This window comes from Schistocerca nitens, chromosome 8 (assembly GCF_023898315.1).
Source record: "Schistocerca nitens isolate TAMUIC-IGC-003100 chromosome 8, iqSchNite1.1, whole genome shotgun sequence".
In the NCBI taxonomy this organism is placed as follows: Eukaryota; Metazoa; Arthropoda; class Insecta; order Orthoptera; family Acrididae; genus Schistocerca; species Schistocerca nitens.
The window spans coordinates 101,778,752-101,799,417 of NC_064621.1; the positions used below are offsets into that span (position 1 = coordinate 101,778,752).

Sequence of the window (20,666 nt, forward strand, 5' to 3'; positions counted from 1 at the left end):
AGTTAGTAACAATGTTTTTTAGTTCTGGTATTACGCTAGATATGCGTATTTATAATTACACCAGTAACCCCGTCGCCGTGAATCTGTAAAGCTAATGTGTAAAACAGCTTAGTTTTAATAAGTCACTTTTCAGGCACTCTCAATGTTCATAACGCCATAAGTCGTCAAACGGGAATCGTGCAATGGCATAATGTTGCAGATATATTCATTGGTATAAATCGATACTGTCTATAAACTGTGTTAGAAGTAAGAAAGTAAAATTCGTAAATTAAAACATTATGCTTGGATGCTAGCTGTATAGAATGAACAGCGAAAATTTAGTGAAAGCTTTTTTGCTTTCATTATTTTGTAAGGAGCGCCAGCGAGAAGTATCGAAAAAGTTCCACGAGGTTGTGTGTTAAGTTTTTTGGAAGTCGCTAAGTACTGTCATTCCCAAATGCGGCGTGAATATAGTTTGGATAATTTGCGCCGTGAGTTAGGCGGCCTCTAGGCATAGACACAGTTACTAATTTTAAGACTTGTGTTAAACATAATTACGTACTTCTTAATGAGTAGATTATGACATTTTAAATTTCTAAATTGGGCCAATAATTATACGACATTTTTATTCCCCTAGAAGCCGTTACATAGGCAAAACGTAGCGAGATGTCGCAGTCGTTAGCACACTGAAGTTGCATTCGGGAGGTTCAAAGCCGCGTCCGGCCATCCTGATTTAGGTTTTGCGGGATTTCCCTAAACCGCTTCAGGCAAATGCTGGGATGGTTCTTTTGAAAGGTCACAGCCGACTTCCTTCCCAAATCCTATGCGACCGATGACCTCGCTGTTTGGTCCCCTCTCCCCAGCCAACCAATAGGCAACATACACCTGTGACCGAGTGATCTATTCAGCTGTTCAGTAATATAGATGGGTCTCTTTTTGATTATTTTTTTTAAGTAAGTTCACTGGGACGAGATGACATACAGTAATGTCAGTGAGTGTACTCGCAGAAATAATGAACACCCATTTAACGGTTATGGCATGACAAATGACAATTTCTATCGCGAGTATTCCCCTTAACCAACAGGCTATGTGGACACACTTCCACGCCTGACCCAAACTGTCCACTGATGGTGCATGCATGTAATTCAGAGCAAACAAACGGAGTTTCTCCTTTCCGGAATAGGAGACGTCAGGGGAACGAATATTATGTGGCTCCGTCTTTTACCCTGCCGCAATATACCACGTGATGCTCCATTTATCTTGACCTCGGCAAATAACATTTAGTTCAGATACAAAACAATAAAACTGGAAAACGGCAAGATTTGCCACCAAGAGCTGCTGATAAAAATTCTACTACATAACCCGTTTCGGTCAACAGACTACCATCATCAATAAAATTCTTCAGGGTATCAGACCGCATCGTCATAATTTAAAATGCGCCAACGTTTCGGCCAGCGTTGCAGCTAGCCTTCATTATGACGATGCGGTCTGATACCCTGAAGAATTTTATTGAAGAAGACAACGGCCGCGGAAGCCTACGCTTACAGACTACCATCAGGTATCCTGTGTAGCAATGGAAACAACTTAGGACAAGTATTACAGGGTGAAATATCAATATACCGACAACTAGTGTACATGCTTACAAAAAAACTCGCATAATAGGACTTCACATACACTCATAAAATACACCCATGCTCATAAATTAGGAATAATTTCAGAATGTGGCGCCACAGCTAATAGCATAGCATGATGAGCTCGGATTAAATAGGATGTAGACAGGAATGCAGCCATTCTTCCCTACTGTTCAATCTGTACATCGAAGAAGCAATAGCAAAAATAAAAGATAGGTTCATGAATGAATTAAAATTTAGGATGGAAGAATATCAGTGATAAGATTCACTGACGACATTGCTATCCTCAGTTAAAGTGATGACAAATTACAAGGTGTACTGAACGAAATGAATTCAGCACACTGAGACTGGACTGAGAGTAAGGGAAACTAATGACGAGTAGCAGAAACGAGAATAGTGATAAACTTAAGATCAAAAGTGATTTAGAAAGCAATGTATGACGGACGAAGGAAAGAGGACATATAAACCAGAAAAAAATGGCTCTGAGCACTAAGAACTACTTAAACCTAACTAACCTAAGGACATCACACACATCCATGCCCGAGGCAGGGTTCGAACCTGCGATCGTAGCGGTCTTGCGGTTCCAGACTGTAGCGCCTAGAACCGCTCGGCCACTCCGGCCGGCTAAACCATACAGCCTAAGAGGAAATTCCTGGGCAAAGGTGGTCTACTAGTACTAAACATTAACCTTAATTTGAGGAACAAATTTCTGAGAAGGTACGTCTGGAGCACACTATTCTATGGAGTGAACCATGGACTATGGGGGAACCGGAACAGAAGGTAATCGAAGAGTATCATATTTTGTGCTATAGAACGCTGATATAAATTGGGTGGACTGATAAGGTAAGAAATGAAATGGTTTTCCGCAGAATCGACGAGAATAGAAATATGTAGAGAACATTGACAACAAAGAGGGACAGGACGATAGTACATGGGCTAAAACACTAGGGAAAAAGTTCAATGGTACCAGATGGAACTGTAGAGGGTAGAAACTGTACAGGTAGACAGATATTAGGATGTATACTCAAAAAAGAGGATGCTACTCTTTGATAAAGATGTTGACACAGGAGAGTAAATAATGGCGGTCACATAAAACCAGCTAACTGATGAGATCCCTTCTTCTCAAAAAAATGACTGTAAGCACACATTTTGTATCCGGCTGTCTGCAACTAATCGGTAATGTAATGAAGCATTCCGCTTCACGAAACTTGTTTGCGTGCGATCTCTGGTGATCTTGATTGTGCGTAGTGCTAACATTTTGATGAATTAGAGTCGACGTTTGCTCGCGTGAACAGAATTGCAGTAATGACACCATCGTTTTGAAACACGTGAGCTTCTCGCCCGTGTTCAGAGGCGAGTGTCGGAACGCTGCTGGTCACGCGAGGAAATTGTTCCAGTACGAAGCACTCTCAGTTCTTATCGCACGAGGTTGAGCGTAATTAGGATAGCACAGTACTTGCTGGCGATTTTCGCGCCATTTCTTATTAGGTCTGTAGCTGAAGTACGCGGGAGAGATGTTTTCATATTACCCACCCTTACTTCCTGTTTTGTATCGGCTGAAAGTCAACGGTGCCGCGCGGGAGTAGCAGAGCGGTCTGGGGCGCTGCAGTCTTGGATTGTGTGGCTGATGCCGGCGGAGGTTAGAGTCCTCCCTCGGGCATGGCTGTGTGTGTTTGTTCTTAGGATAATTTAGGTTAAGTAGTGTGCAAGCTTAGGGACTGACGACCTTAGCAGTTAAGTCCCATAAGATTTCACACACAAAGTCAACGGTTTACGATTTACATAAGAATCAGATCACATTTCGTACGGACAAAAACAAAAATGAACTAAAAGTGGTCATGTCAAATTATCTGTTCACTCGTTTGAATGCTCTAGTGTTAAATGAGACCGGCCGGAGTGGCCGAGCGGTTCTAGGCGTTACAGTCTGGAACCGCGCGACCGCTACGGTCGCAGGTTCGAATCCTGCCTCCGGCATGGATGTGTGTGATGTCCTTAGGTTAGTTAGGTTTAAGTAGTTCTAAGTTCTAGGGGACTGATGACCTCAGAAATTAAGTCCCATAGTGCTCAGAGCCTTTTTTGTTAAATGAAATTTGACAATGTCCCACCTGCAGAAGTGGGAGGCTGAAAAGGGATTCACGGCTGCGCAACAAAATACGAAGATGTCACGACGAACGCTCGGAATTAGTGATATGAATGATTAAAACTGAAATATACAGAGTGGCTAGGGGGGGAGGGGGGGGGGAGGAGGGTTCCGCACCGGGTGCCGGCAGCAGTGAGGCACCGAAGGCTGAGCGCTCCATCCATCACCAAGCTGATCACAGATTTGTCCTCAAAGCTTCTATGTTCCTAATTTAATTTTACATATAAACATGGACAACACACTCAGGTAATGTAGGCGATACGCATGGTCGTCCGCAGAACTTTATCCAAGAAGATGTTCAGATGTATGTGAAATCTTATGGGACTTAACTGCTAAGGTCATCAGTCCCTAAGCTTACACACTACTTAACCTAAATTAGCCTAAGGACAAACAAACACACCCATGCCCGAGGGAGGTCTCGAACCTCCGCCGGGACCAGCCGCACAGTGCATGACTGCAGCACCTCAGACCGCTCGGCTAACCCCGCGCGGCGATATCCAAGAGGGGGCAAGATACTAAAGTTGCTATTTATTACGTAACTCATTTGGTGAGTCTGAGAACGAATAGAACCCTGGAAAATAAATCTGACAATGATGATACTAAACTTATTTTATTTGGTGACTATACACTCTCCGTTTATAGATATGTTATTAAGACACCAAAGCAGGGACGAGTTGTAAAACGCGTGTCTGGAAACCGAGACATTGGGGATCGAATCCCAACCGGAACGCAGAAATTTGTATTCAACGCTTTATCCCTTAACAATTTCAGTCTAGCATGAGATCATCATCTGGTCCACTGTACCAAAGAAGAACAAAAACACAAATAAAAATGCGTGTAATTCTCAAAATGTAACACGTCTGTAACATACCGGGTGATCAAACAGTCAGTATAAATTTGAAAACTTAATAAACCACGGAATAATGTAGATAGAGAGTGAAAAATTGACACACATGATTGGAATGACATGGGGTTTTATTAGAACCAAAAACAAACAAAGTTCACGAAATGTCCGAGAGATGGCGCAGGACAGCAAAACGTCAGTGACTAACTGCCACCGTGACGGGTGAGAGGTACGCCGATATGTTACAGAATCGCATCATCCCCAGCCTGGCTGATAAACACCTGCTGGAACGTACGATGTTTATGCAGAATGGCGCTCCACCCCATATTGCTGGACGCGTGAAGATCTCTTGCTCGCGTCGTTTGGTGATGATCGTGTGCTCAGCCGCCACTTTCGTCATGCTTGGGCTCCCAGGTCCCCAGACCTCAGTCAGTGCGATTATTGGCTTTGGGGTTACCTGAAGTCGCAAGTGTATCGTGATCGACCGACATCCGACGCCAATGCCTCACCATAACTCCGGACATGCTTTACAGTGCTGTTCACAACATTATTCCTCGACTAAAGCTATTGTTGAGGAGTGATGGTGGACATATCGAGCATTTCCTAAAAATAACATAATCTTTGCTTAGTCTTACTTTGTTATGCTAATTATTGCTGTTCTGATCAGTTGAAGTGCCATCTGTCGGACATTTTTTGAACTTTTGTATTTTTTTGGTTCTAATAAAACCCCCTGTCACTCCAAACATGTGTGTCAATTTGTACCTCTCTATCTACATTATTCCGTGATTTATTCAGTTTTCAAATTTATACTGACTTTTTGATCACCCGGTATATGTCAAAAATGGTTCAAATGGCTCCGAGCACCATGAGACTTAACTTCTGCGGTCATCAGTCCCCTAGAACGTAGAACTACTTAAACCTAACTAACCTAAGGACATCACACACATCCATGCCCGAGGCAGGATTCGAACCTGCGACCGTAGCGGTATATGTCCATTTAACCTCATAGACAAACGTCTACTATTAGTGATGGAACGATGTCTATCTAATAACTGTTATTTCAGTTACGCAAATGTGTAGCAGAGACTTTTCTGTAAATACTTTTTTACAGTGACATAAGATGTAAAGAATTTAATGTCATTTCACGTAACAGCTGCGTACATTAATGTTACGCACCTTGTTATATATGTCTTTTGTTCTTATTCGGTACAGTGCTTCAGACGATTGTCTGATCCTAGACAGCAATAGATCGTCTGTAATAAATAGACTGATACAGTTGTGTATTGCATATATTGTTGTTAACAGTCATTAAAGATGTAAAAGACCACCTTCATGAAATACTTTTATGTTTCATATGTTGCAGTGTTGTATGTGTGATAATAAAGGAATATTCCACAAAATGCGACTTTGTCTAAATTCTAAAACAAAACTACAGTATCCCAGTAGATTGTGTTTTCACATTGTTGCCACCTTTGGCGATTTAATTCCAGCGACCCTTTGAGTTTCAATACCAAGTACACTCATTTCGCGGCAAAGTCGATATCCTAGAAGTTAGTTTTTCACTTCCAGCCATGAATTATCAGAAGTGAAATATTTGTACTGCTCTTCGTACCAACAATCAGAAAATATGTGAAGTTAAAGTATTCACTAAATTTGCGTAACTTATATTACCGTTAGTCACAACTATTGAACATTGATTTTCGTTAACAAGAACGGTGTTTACGTTCTCAACACAGTGCTTTTTTACTTATAGTTTCCCTTTCTCTTCTGTGGTTGGTATTTTCTTCAGCCAATACATCTAACTCGTGATTGTAAAAGAATAGTAAAGTTAATTATTCTTTAATCAACACATGAGCCACTTCGCAAATGGAGGTACTAATTCCGTTTACGCCCTCCAACGAAAATAAACACTGGTGTGGCTAGTGTCGCTCTAATGTAGCTGCGGAATGTGGTCGTGGGAAGAGAGATGTTTGCACACACTCAACAAATTTCTGGATTGTTGGTTGTAATAACACTGGTACAGGGTGTAATCGATATACGTGCAGACGTTTCTGTACGCTGAAGAGCCAAAGAAACTGCTACACCTGCCTAATATCACTTAGGGCACCCGCGAGCACGCACAAGTGCCGTAACACGATGTGACATGGATTCGATTAATATCTGAAATAGTGCTGGAGGGAACGAATCCTGCAGGGCTGTCCATAAATCCGTAAGAGTACGAAGGGGTGGAGACCTCTTCAGAATAGCACATTGCAAGGTATCTTAGATATGCTCCGTAATGTTCATGTCTGAGGAGTTTGGCGGCCAGCGGAAGTGTTAAAACTCCGAAGAGGCACTCTGTAGCAATTCTGGGCTTGTCGGGTGTCGCAACGTCCTGCTGGAATTGTGCAAATCCACCGGAATCCATAATGGGCATGAATGTATGCAGGTGACCAGACAGGATGCTTACATATGTGTCACCTGTCAGAGCCGTATATAGACGTATCAGTGGTCCCATAGCATTCCAACTGCACACGCTCCACCAGATTGAACAGTCCTCTGCTGACATGCAGGATCAATGGATTCATGAGGTTGTCTCCATACCCGTACACGTCCATACGCTCGATACAGCTTGAAAGGAGACTCGTCCGACTAGACAACATGTTTTCAGTCATCAACAGTCCAATGTCGGTGTTGACGGGCCAAGGCGAGGCGTAGAGCTTTGCGTCGTGCAGTCATCAAGGGTACACGAGAGGGAATTCAGCTTCGAAAGCCCATATCGATAATATTTTGCTGAGTGGTTCGGACGCTGACACTTGTTGATGGCCCAGCACTGAAATCTGCAGCAATTTACGGAAGGGTTGCACATGTGTCATGTTGAAAGATTCTCTTCAGTCGTCGTTGCTCCCGGTCTTGCAAGATCTTTTTATGGCAGTAGCTATGTCGGAGATTTGATGTTTTATGAGGTTCCTGATATTCATGGTACAATCGTGAAATGGTCGTACGGGAAAATCCCCACTTGATCGCTACCTCGGAGATGCTGTGTTCCATCGCTCGTGCACCGACTATAACACCACGTTCAAACTCACTTCAGCCTTGATAACTTGCCATTGTAGCAGCAGTAACCGATCTAACATGTGCGCCAAACACTTGTTGTCTCATATGGGCGTTGCCGACCGCAGTGCCGTATTTTGCCTGTTTACGTATCTCTGTATTTGAATACGCATGTCTGTACCATTTTCTTTGGCGCTTCAGTGTATGTGATGCATGTATACATCAGTGTGTTTGTTGCTTTTTCTCTGCGTCTAACAGTCTTCCCGAAAGCTCGTCACATATTTTACTATCAGATACTTTCTGCATGGTCGTAACTGCACCACTAAGTGGGCAACCCCTGTCAGTGTAGACTACCCGTTTAACGTCCATGCGTCCACCCCTCAAAACCTAACCTACCGCCCAGGGGAAAGTAAGCATTAATTGCTCGTTTCTGCTATGTATACTTGGAGGTACTGATCAACATAAATACGTACTACTCCCAAGCACAACAATTATTGGTCTGCAAATGAAGCAGATGCTGATGTAATGTTGTTAAGTACACCATCCTCAGACACGAATAGAAATATCTGCACTTACACACTGTACAGACATGGCTCGGGATAAATATTTATGTGAACGTCTTTCTCACTGGTCTGCACCCGATAAAGCACTTTTGCCTTGGGAAAGGGATGACCAGGGTGGGGCCATCCACTTCAGCTGTGCAGAAAGAGAGAGCAGTTGCGGTGCGTGTTGTGGTAAATAAATAAATGTCGTGTGACTAGGGCCTCCTGTCTGGTAGACTGTTCACCGGGTGCAAGTTTTTCGATTTAACACCACTACTTGCGCGTCGATAGGGATGAAATGATGATGATTAGGACGACACAACAACCAGTCCCTGAGGAGAGAAAAATCTCCGACCCAGCCGGGAATCGAACCCGGGCCCGTGGTATTGACATTCTATCGCGCTGACCACTTGTTTTTTCTTTATTAAACAATCATAGAAGCACATAAGCACAAAGACAAAATAATGAAGTACTGTAACTGTGTCAAAACGAATTCTATCCTACAGTAGACTGAAGAACACATTTCATTAGGAAGTTAAGTCCTGTAGTGCTCAGATCCATTTGAACCATTTCAATATACTTAGTGCCATTTTTAAGCTTACAAAACATAACAAAAATTTTAAACTGACAATAGCATCTTCAGTCAAGATAGAAACATAGAACCAAAACACAAACATGTTGTTGTTGTAGTCTTCAGTCCTGAGACTGGTTTGATGCAGCTCTCCATGCTACTCTATCCTGTGCAAGCTTCTTCATCTCCCAGTACCTACTGCAACCTACATCCTTCTGAATCTGCTTAGTGTATTGATCCCTTGGTCTCCCTCTACGATTTTTACCCTCCACGCTGCCCTCCAATGCTAAATTTGTGATCCCTTGATGCCTCAAAACATGTCCTACCAACCGATCCCTTCTTCTAGTCAAGTTGTGCCACAAACTTCTCTTCTCCCCAATCCTATTCAATACCTCCTCATTAGTTACGTGATCTACCCACGTTATCTTCAGCATTCTTCTGTAGCACCACATTTCGAAAGCTTCTATTCTCTTCTTGTCCAAACTGGTTATCGTCCATGTTTCACTTCCATACATGGCTACACTCCATACAAATACTTTCAGAAACGACTTCCTGACACTTAAATCTATACTCGATATTAACAAATTTCTCTTCTTCAGAAACGATTTCCTTGCCATTGCCAGTCTACATTTTATATCCTCTCTACTTCGACCATCATCAGTTATTTTACTCCCCAAATAGCAAAACTCCTTTACTACTTTAAGTGTCTCACTTCCTAATCTAATCCCCTCAGCGTCACCCGATTTAATTAGACTGCATTCCATTATCCTCGTTTTGCTTTTGTTGATGTTCATCTTATATCCTCCTTTCAAGACACTGTCCATTCCGTTCAACTGCTCTTCCAAGTCCTTTGCTGTCTCTGACAGAATTACAATGTCATCGGCGAACCTCAAAGTTTTTACTTCTTCTCCATGAATTTTAATACCTACTCCGAGTTTTTCTTTTGTTTCCTTTACTGCTTGCTCAATATACAGATTGAATAACATCGGGGAGAGGCTACAACCCTGTCTCACTCCTTTCCCAACCACTGCTTCCCTTTCATGCCCCTCGACTCTTATAACTGCCATCTGGTTTCTGTACAAGTTGTAAATAGCCTTTCGCTCCCTGTATTTTACCCCTGCCACCTTCAGAATTTGAAAGAGAGTATTCCAGTTAACGTTGTCAAAAGCTTTCTCTAAGTCTACAAATGCTAGAAACGTAGGTTTGCCTTTTCTTAATCTTTCTTCTAAGATAAGTCGTAAGGTTAGTATTGCCTCACGTGTTCCAACATTTCTACGGAATCCAAACTGATCTTCCCCGAGGTCCGCTTCTACCAGTTTTTCCATTCGTCTGTAAAGAATTCGCGTTAGTATTTTGCAGCTGTGACTTATTAAACTGATAGTTCGGTAGTTTTCACATCTGTCAACACCTGCTTTCTTTGGTATTGGAATTATTATATTCTTCTTGAAGTCTGTGGGTATTTCGCCTGTCTCATACATCTTGCTCACCAGATGGTAGAGTTTTGTCATGACTGGCTCTCCCAAGGCCATCAGTAGTTCTAATGGAATGTTGTCTACTCCCGGGGCCTTGTTTCGACTCAGGTCTTTCAGTGCTCTGTCAAACTCTTCACGCAGTATCTTATCTCCCATTTCATCTTCATCTACATCCTCTTCCATTTCCATAATATTGTCCTCAAGTACTTCGCCCTTGTATAAACCCTCTATATACTCCTTCCACCTTGTTTGGGCGGTTGTGAATCAATTGAAGTGCAATTCTAGTTAAGACAGTCAATTATAATTCTCTTTAACACAAACATATTAAAGAGAATTATAATTGACTGTCTTAACTAGAATTGCACTTCAATTGATTCACAACCGCCCAAACTCTTCACAGAAAGTAATTTGGAGAATACAGACGAATAACAAAGACATGCACAGGCAACATAAACTAAGGAAAACATCAAATGAAGTTAATAACACGGTTCAAAAGTCGGGAGCAGTCTGGGGAACAGGTGTAACCCCTTATTCGTTGTATATTTTGTCCACTACATCGTCGTGCATGTGATTTGTGTCCTTACCGACGTCGAGAATTACCCTACGCCTTGTTTTTCAAAAATTATCTCCAACATGTTACCAAACATCGTCCTGAAAATTGGGTAACGTTTCATCTTCCAAGGTGCCGTTCTCATATAAGCCTCGAAACTAATGAGATTATCTTCACTATTGTGGATGATGGTATATGTCACACTCTGTCCTAACAGCCACATCACGGTGTTGTTCTTGGTAGCGGGAAATGTTTCGTGTCCGGCCAGAGCATGATGTCGGTGCAGTGGCTGGCTGGTGTGTTGCGGGTAATCAGGCCCAGCCTCTGCTGCACCCATTTCCAGTTAATGAGATGACCGCCACAAGTGAAGCAATGGCGTAAGGTGTCGACCAGACCACAACGGACGCATTTATCACTGTCACATAAGCCGATTTTATGCAACCTTTCCACTCAGCTACCGGGGGTGGATCGTGGTGTGGTAAGGTGCAGATTAGATTAGATTAGATTAGATCAGATCAGATTAGATTAGTTCTTGTTCCATAGATCATCAATACGACACTTCGTAATGATGAACGTGTCAGGTTAATAAAAGGTGTTTATACAAGATATTAAATCAAACAAAATGTTACATGACACTTAATATTTTTAATTTTTGTTTTTGTGGGGGTTGGGGAAATTACCCACTTACTACATCCAAAAATTCATCTAATGAAGTAGCAGGAGTTGCCATTAAGAAATTCTTCTAATTTCCTTTTAAATGCTATATGGCTATCTCATCAAACCAGTCTCAGGACTGAAGACCACAACAACAACATGGCTATCTGTCCGACTTTTGATGCTATTAGGTAAGTGACCAAAGACTTTTGTGGCAGCATAATTTACCCCCTTCTGAGCCAAAGTTAGATTTAACCTTGACTAGTGAAGATCATCCTTTCTCCTAGTGTTGTAGCCATGTACACTGCTATTACTTTTGAATTCGTTCGGATTGTTAATAACAAATTTCATAAGTGAATATATATATTGTGAGGCTACAGTGAAGATTTCTAGCTCTTTAAATAAATGTCTGCAGGAGGATGTTGGATGAGCTCCAGCAATTATTCTGATTGCACGCTTTTGTGCAATGAACACTCTTTTACTCAATGATGAGTTACCGCAGATTATGACGCCATACGAAAGCAGAGAATGAAAATAGACGTCGTAAGCTAATTTACTCAGATGTATATCGCCAAAATTTGCAATGACCCTAATAGCATAAGTAGCTGAACTCAAACGTTTCAGCAGATCCTCAGTGTGTTTTTTTCCAGTTCAACCCCTCATCAATGCATACACCTAGAAATTTTGAATATTCTACCTTAGCTACCGATTGAAGGCTATATTTATCAATGGATTCATTCCATTTACTGTGTGGAACTGTATATACTGTGTTTTGTCAAAGTTTAATGAGAGCCCATTTGCAGAGAACCAATGATTTTCTGAAAAACATCGTTTACAATTTCACCATTTAATTCCTGTCTGTTGGGTGTGATAGCTATACTTGTATCATCGGCAAAAAGTACCAGCTTTGCATCTTCGTGAATATAGAATGGCAAGTCATTAATATATATTAAGAACAGCATAGGACCCAAGACCGAACCTTGCGGCACCCCATCCTTGATTGCTTCCCAGTTTGAGAAATCACCAGTTTTTTTGCATATTATGTGAACTGCTTACTTCAACTTTCTGCACTCTTCCAGTTAGGTATGATTTAAACCATTTGAGCACTGTCCCATTCATACCACAGTACTTCAGCTTATCTAGAAGTATTCCGCGATTTACACAATCAAAAGTCTTGATAGATCACAAAAATCCCAACGATTGACTTCCGGTTACTCAGAGCATTTAATATTTCATTAGTGAAAGTATATGTGGTGTCACCGCCAGACACCACGCTTGCTAGGTGCTGGCCTTTAAATCGGCCGCGGTCCGTTAGTATACGTTGGACCCGCGTGTCGCCACTATCAGTGATTGCAGACCGAGCGCCGCCACACGGCAGGTCTAGAGAGACTACCTAGCACTCGCCCCAGTTGTACAGCCGACTTTGCTAGCGATGGTTCACTGACTACATACGCTCTCAGTTGCAGAGACGATAGTTTAGCATAGCCTTCAGCTACGTTATTTGCTACGACCTAGCAAGGCGCCATATTCAGTTACTATGTCTTCTGAACAGATAATATTATGACTCATGTACCGTCAAGAACGACGTTCATCATTAATGGATTAAAGTTAAGTGTCAAACTAATTACGTCCGCTTTCTGAATCCTAATTCCTTGTCATGTTGCAGACCTCAAGTCAGTATAGTCCTTGCCTCCTCACGCCAGTCTGCGTGAGCTAAAACGCGTGCATTTCGGCCTCCTCTAGTAACACGGTGTTGGCTCTTCTGCCAACACAACAGTATATATAGCATTTTCCGTTGAGAAACCCTCCCGGAAACCAAACTGACATTTTGTTAAAACTTTATTTTTACAAAGGTGTGAAGCTACTCTACAATGCATTACTTTTTCAAGAATTTTGGATAAGGCAGTCAGAAGAGAGATTGGGCGGTAGTTGTTGACCTCAGACGTATCCCCTTTTTTATTCAGTGCTTTAACAATGGCATACTTCAGTCTATCTGGGAAAATACCCTGCTTCAGAGAGCTATTACATATGTGGCTAAGAATCCCACTTATTTCTTGGGAACAAGCTTTTATTATCCTGCTGGAAATGAAATTTGTAAAGTGAGAAATGCTTGTGTGTGTGTTACGGCCTCCGCAGTGTGTGCAGCATTGTGACAGAAGTGGGGTGTGGCGTGTTGCAGGCCCCCAGGAGGACAAGCTGCTGGGTTCGATCCTGCTGCCGTCGTACAAGGTGTCTCCGTGCTCGGCGGACGACAAGGTGTACCGGAAGTTCTCGTTCAAGGCGGAGCACGCCAACATGCGGACGTACTACTTCGCAGCCGACTCGCGGGAGCTGATGGTGCAGTGGATGAACGCGCTCAGCCTCGCCTCGATCCTGCAGGACACCTCCAGGTATGCCGACGCAGCGTGGCGGCGGCACGTGGCTAGATTAAAACACCACTGTGACTGACGTTCCGTAACACATCGCTCCACGAAGCAACTGTCCGAATGGGGCGGGAGTCATTAGATGTGATGCACATGTACAGACAACAAGTGATTACAATTTCAGAAAAATTAGATGATTTATTCGAGAGAAAGAACTTCACAAATTGAGCCCCTCTGGCCGTTATGAAAGCAGTGATTCGATTTCGAATTAATTAACAGAGTTGTTGGATGTGCTCCTGAGGGTTATAGTGTCTTAGATCGCCAGAATCCCGAGCTGGTTTGAGGGCCCTACCGTGGTCGCCAGGGGGAAGGGATTTTTGTTCTGTCCCAAGATGAAGCGCCAGGTTCTCACTAACCCTCGTAAATGGGTAGTGGATATACTGCCGATATGAGACCCAAGCGACGAAAGCGGCCGCATGGAGAGCCGAGCGCAGAATTTGCATACAGGGATATCATATAAGTCTTCTAGGTACGGTGCCGCATCATCTGTTAAAATAACTACCACGGGATCTTAATCGCACTTAAGCTAGCCATCTTCTGTGTCTACTGGCGTTGCTGTTGTTGTTCTTGTGGTCTTCAGTCCTGAGACTGGTTTGATGCAGCTCTCCATGCTACTCTATCCTGTGCAAGCTTCTTCATCTCCCAGTACCTACTGCAGCCTACATGCTTCTGAATCTGCTTAGTGTATTCATCTCTTGGCTTCCCTCTACGATTTTTACCCTCCACGCTGCCCTCCAATACTAAATTGGTGATCCCTTGATGCCTCAGAACATGTCCTACCAACCGATCCCTTCTTCTAGTCAAGTTGTGCCACAAACTCCACTTCTCCCCAATTCTATTCAATACATCCTCATTAGTTATGTGATCTACCCATCCAATCTTCAGCATTCTTCTATAGCACCACATTTCGAAAGCTTCTATTCTCTTCTTGTCCAAACTATTTATCGCCCATGTTTCACTTCCATACATGGTTACACTCCATACAAATACTTTCAGAAACGATTTCCTGACACTTAAATCAATACTCGATGTAAATTTCTCTTCTTCAGAAACGCTTCCCTCGCCATTGCCAGTCTACATTTTATATCCTCTCTACTTCGACCATCATCAGTTATTTTGCTCCCCAGATACAAAACTCCTTTACTACTTTAAGTGTCTCATTTCCTAATCTCATTCGCTCAGCTTCATCCGACTTGATTCGACTACATTCCATTATCCTCGTTTTGCTTTTGTTGATGTTCATTTTATACCCTCCTTTCAAGACACTGTCCATTCCGTTCAACTGCTCTTCTCAGTCCTTTGCTGTCTCTGACAGAATTACAATGTCATCGGTGAACCTCAAAGTTTTTATTTCTTCTCCATGGATTTTAATACCTACTGCGAATTTTTCTTTTGTTTCCTTTACTGCCTGCTCAATATACAGATTGAATAGCATCGGGGAGAGGCTACAACCCTGTCTCACTCCCTTCCCAACCACTGCTTCCCTTTCATGTCCCTCGACTCTTATAACTGCCATCTGGTTTCTGTACAAATTGTAAATAGCCTTTCGCTCCCTTTATTTTACCCCTGCCACTTTCAGAATTTGAAAGAGTATTCCAGACAACATTGTCAAAAGCTTTCTCTAAGTCTACAAATGCTAGAAACGCAGGTTTGCATTTCCTTAATCTGTCTTCTAAGATTAGTCGTAGGGTCAGTATTGCTTCACGTGTTCCAACATTTCCACGGAATCCAAACTGATCTTCCCCGATGTCGGCTTCTACCAGTTTTTCCATTCGTCTGTAAAGAATTCGCGTTAGTATTTTGCAGCCGTGACTTATTAAACTGATAGTTCGGTAATTTTCACATCTGTCAACACCTGCTTTCTTTGGGATTGGAATTGTTATATTCTTCTTGAAGTCTGATTGAATTTCGCCGGTTTCATACATCTTGCTCACCAGATGGTAGAGTTTTGTCAGTATTCTTTTTATTTATTTATATTTTTTTATAAAGGGTCTTCTATACAGGATGAAAAAAAATTCACGCACTCGGACTTTGCAGCGCAGTACGTCATACACTAGCAATACAAAAATGTCTGTCGTAAAATTTCGTCCTGTGCATATTTCCGGCAGTAAATGGACGTTAAAGATTGGCTATATGGCAACACTGTAATCACAAGTACGGTAATACCTCTGTCAGCATGTACAGGAGATGCTGTGCAGTTGATAAAGTGGATAGTGTTTTGGGTTAGCATGCAGGAGGTTGAGGGTTCGATTCTGGGTCGAGGCGTATGTGTTTTTTATCTGCCAGTTTCATTCTGCTATATTATATTGTAGTACAACCGTTTCTTACGCCTCATGTTTCTGACATTTAGATGTTTAGAAATTATTTGCAAAAGTACGTCGTTGGCCTTTCTGGTGCCGTAAGGTCATAACGAATGTAAAGCATCCGAACGCAGCAAGAATAGTAGTTGGTACTAATCGATGGGTCCACTGGAATCTAGCAGATGCAGTGGTGTGAAACAATTTCCGTCCGCCACGTGCAAAGGTCCGTTTAAAAGCGTGTCAGTGAAAACGATTGTACTTCCATTTCCATGTTCGTAGTATGTAAGCGCAAATGTTTTATAGAAGAGCCGCTGTAATCGTTGTTCGACGACAGCAGATGCCGTACCACGCGGACTACATTTAGCAAATAAAAATACATTCGCCTCGACTCAGAATCGAACCCACGACCTCCTGCATGCTAACTCAAAACACCATCCACTGCACCAACAGCACAGCACTGCTCATATGTGCTCTGCATTCCTGTTCTGTACATGACATTACGCTTCAATTGGAAAGCGTAACACCTCTTGAATCTTGAGGTCTCTGTGGAGGATGGGCTGTGTGAGGCTCCACGAAGAACAAGATACACGCTCGTAATTACACACCCCCTCAAACAGCTCGTTGGGAGATAGATGATCTTTGAGAGTGTAAGTTTCAGTGATGGAAAGCAGACGTGAGATCTCGTTAGGCAAGGGGTAATGTTGTATCTGTACTAGTGTTTTAGCTGCACACAGAAGAGGGCAGTGAGAACCATCATACAGTAGCCATGTTACCCTTCGTACCACCAAACGCACGGCTTCCAGTAGCAGAGGATCATCACCAGCAGGAAATGAAGGGAGGCTTTGTGGAAGGATGTCTTGTCCCATGAGGCGGTCGCCAGTGATCCCCGCTCACACATTGAGGCTGAACCGATGCTGATAATTCTGTTTCCCATACTCCACAGGTGGGTACTGTGAAGGTTGATAACACCGCCTCTTACAAAGATAGTCTCATCTGTGAATAGGATGTCTGACAGAAACCCCAGCACCGTGGTGGCCGGTTTTACGAATCAGGGCCAGAAATGTCGCCACAGAAGCAAGTATCAAGGCCAGCACTCCTTTTAAGTGATACGGGTAGTGGCAGTTGTGGAGAATGTTTTACATCAATGGTCGTCAAACTTCGTTGCTCAAGAGGAAATACTGACACTGTGGAAGTGATGATGTTTGGTTTGTCGTGCGCTCAACTGCGCTGTCATCAGCACCCGTACAAAGTTCGAATTTTTTACATCAGTTTTTTTACACAGTCCAATCTAGCCACTGTCACGAATGATGATGAAATAATAAGGACAACACAAACACCCAATCCCAGGGCAGAGAAAATCCCCAACCCGGCCGGGAATCGAACCCAGGACCCCGTGATCCAGAGGCAGGAACGCTAGCCACTAGACCAGGAGCTGCGTACACATTGTGGAGAGGCACCTTTGGCCACATATGTACTGGACTCTATTATTAACAGATAAACTACATAAATTAGTATGTCATGAACCCCTAACAGACTAGCTAAGGTAATGGCGTGGTAAGTTGACCGGCAGCCTCGAAATAGATATCGTTGCATATTGGCTCAATTCGGAACACTTTGCGACGACTATGATCTGTTTCAGATCGCTCCCAACCTCTGCAGCCTAACAGATGTAACATTGTAGTTGCGTATTTTATCTAAATTCAGCAACTGTAGCTTTTTACCACTAAATAATCAGCAACCAGTAGCATGAAAAACATTTAAATTCGTAACCGGCTTAAGGCACTTAGTGTCCTTCTTCAGACAGTTATAACGATCGCATTATATGCGTCAACAATAAGGTGCATGCAGCGTATTGCTATGGCGTGTGGTTCATAGTGCCTCTACGTAAATGGTATAAAGAAGCCAGTCAACAAGAAAGATATCGTGCCAGAACTGGCATGATGTCTGCGCTTGTTGTTTGGCAACTTTATACCATTTTTGTACACGCACTATGAACCACACGACCACAGCAATATGCTAGAGGAGGAGGAGGAGGAGATTAGAGTTTAACGTCCCGTCGACGACGAGGTCGTTAGATCGGAGCACGAGCTGAGATTAGGGGAGGATGCAGAAGGAAATCAGCCGTGCCCTTTCAAAGAAACGACCCAGCATTTGCATGAACCTATTTAGGGATATCACAGAAAATCAAAATCAGGATGATCAGACGCCGGTTTGAACCGTCGTTCTTCCGAATGGAAGTCCAGTGTGCTAAGGACCGCGCCACCTCGCTTGGTAGCACTATGCTGCATGCATCTTGTTGATGACACTCGGAAATAATGCGATAGCTATGACCTTCTGAAGAAGGGGCCTGAAACCGGTTAAGAAAATTAAAGTTGTTTAAATGTAACTGATTCCCGAATATTTCGAGACACACACTGTAGCTGCGTGGTGGAGAGTTCTTGATTTCAGTACGTGTGCGAATGACTGATTAATTTTACTGTTTGTACTTCTTGTTAAATGCGCTATTGAATATGTGATGCTATCACAAACGTGTGCTCAATTATTTAAATTACAATTTTCTTCTATACACAGCATTGTATTGCTATTCCTTGCTATACACAAATATCACATTTGAAGATGTTGTTTGTAATGCTCATTCACGAATCCACGTTACTCCTATGTCACAATTTATGCTATAGCAGCTGATCGGTACGAGCTGCGAAGGCCCCTAAGTTGTCAGTACTGGAAGATTATCAAGAAAACATTGCCACTGTACACCTTCTGCTCATGGTCAAATTCACCAACGCCAGTTGAAATTAAGAACATCTTAAAATAGTACTCTGTGAGCATTTTTGTCAGTTACTGAGTAGGAAAGCTACACCCCTAAGAAGCGGTTAACGTTAGTTAACGTTTTTTGGTTCAGCTGTTACTTCCTAGATGCATATTATTATGAAACACGGCTGAGAACCGCAGGCCGCACGAATACTTTATTCGCGCCGCAGTTTGACGATCGCTGTTGTTCACGGTCTTCTGCCCTACCACATGCTGACGGACTGCCTGCCTGGAGCTGGAGCTCGTACTGGCACCACTGTCGCAACTTTTATCTCCACCTTCGAGTCATTGCAACACCCTTGGAACGCATTTATGGCCATATGTCCGGATCATCTTTGCTGCTCCTAGCTCCTCATCGTTTCCTGCAGTTTGTGACCATTTAGCGAGATCATAATGTATACAATAACATAACTTTTATTACAACCTTAATCGTTAAATAATAATAATAATAATAATAATATTATCAACAATATGGGAATTGTGAGTCCGCCTTGATGCAAAACACTTTTGTCATTTATTTATTCCCCTAACTATTTTCAGTGACAAATATCGCTTACGTATGTCAATTGTATAACGCTGACGTACGTAATTTCACATTTTTATATTTATTTACTAACAGCCGCTCACACAGTTGCAGATGACATGATGTATGCCGAGAAAAGCGGCAACAGAAAAACACAGAAAATATGCCGCAGACTGCGACAACAATTTAAAACCATATTGTAACGTATAATAAATACGGTATTATGAAAGTATTCACAGAAAACAATATTTAAAAAACAAACAGTACACATATAATAATGTTTTACAATGTTTTATAACTATGCTATTTTCTGCATGTCTTATAATTAATGAAACCACTCATGATAGCGATATTTGTCACTGAAACTAGTTTGAGGAATAAATAAATAACTAAGAAAAGTGTTTTGCTTCAAGGCGGACCCACGCTGTATGCAAACACGGACCAATGGAAGAGTTCCAAGATAATAATACCTTGTGGCTCATACCTTGTTATAATTACACTCCTGGAAATGGAAAAAAGAACACATTGACACCGGTGTGTCAGATCCACCATACTTGCTCCGGACACTGCGAGAGGGCTGTACAAGCAATGATCACACGCACGGCACAGCGGACACACCAGGAACCGCGGTGTTGGCCGTCGAATGGCGCTAGCTGCGCAGCATTTGTGCACCGCCGCCGTCAGTGTCAGCCAGTTTGCCGTGGCATACGAAGCTCCATCGCAGTCTCTAACACTGGTAGCATGCCGCGACAGCGTGGACGTGAACCGTATGTGCAGTTGACGGACTTTGAGCGAGGGCGTATAGTGGGCATGCGGGAGGCCGGGTGGACGTACCGCCGAATTGCTCAACACGTGGGGCGTGAGGTCTCCACAGTACATCGATGTTGTCGCCAGTGGTCGGCGGAAGGTGCACGTGCCCGTCGACCTGGGACCGGACCGCAGCGACGCACGGATGCACGCCAAGACCGTAGGATCCTACGCAGTGCCGTAGGGGACCGCACCGCCACTTCCCAGCAAATTAGGGACACTGTTGCTCCTGGGGTATCGGCGAGGACCATTCGCAACCGTCTCCATGAAGCTGGGCTACGGTCCCGCACACCGTTAGGCCGTCTTCCGCTCACGCCCCAACATCGTGCAGCCCGCCTCCAGTGGTGTCGCGACAGGCGTGAATGGAGGGACGAATGGAGACGTGT

At 43.1% G+C, this 20,666-nt stretch overlaps 1 protein-coding gene across 1 annotated transcript in view; it reads left to right on the top strand.

Moving 5' to 3' along the window:
- LOC126199424 (uncharacterized) overlaps positions 1 to 20,666 on the top strand; it is a gene marked incomplete at its 5' end in the record, with an annotated part of 737,054 nt that overhangs the window by 60,635 nt on the left and 655,753 nt on the right. The window contains one exon of the mRNA XM_049936342.1: positions 13,596 to 13,806. Within this exon, the coding sequence (XP_049792299.1) occupies positions 13,596 to 13,806 (211 nt within the window). The remainder of the gene's footprint in view (positions 1 to 13,595; positions 13,807 to 20,666) is intronic.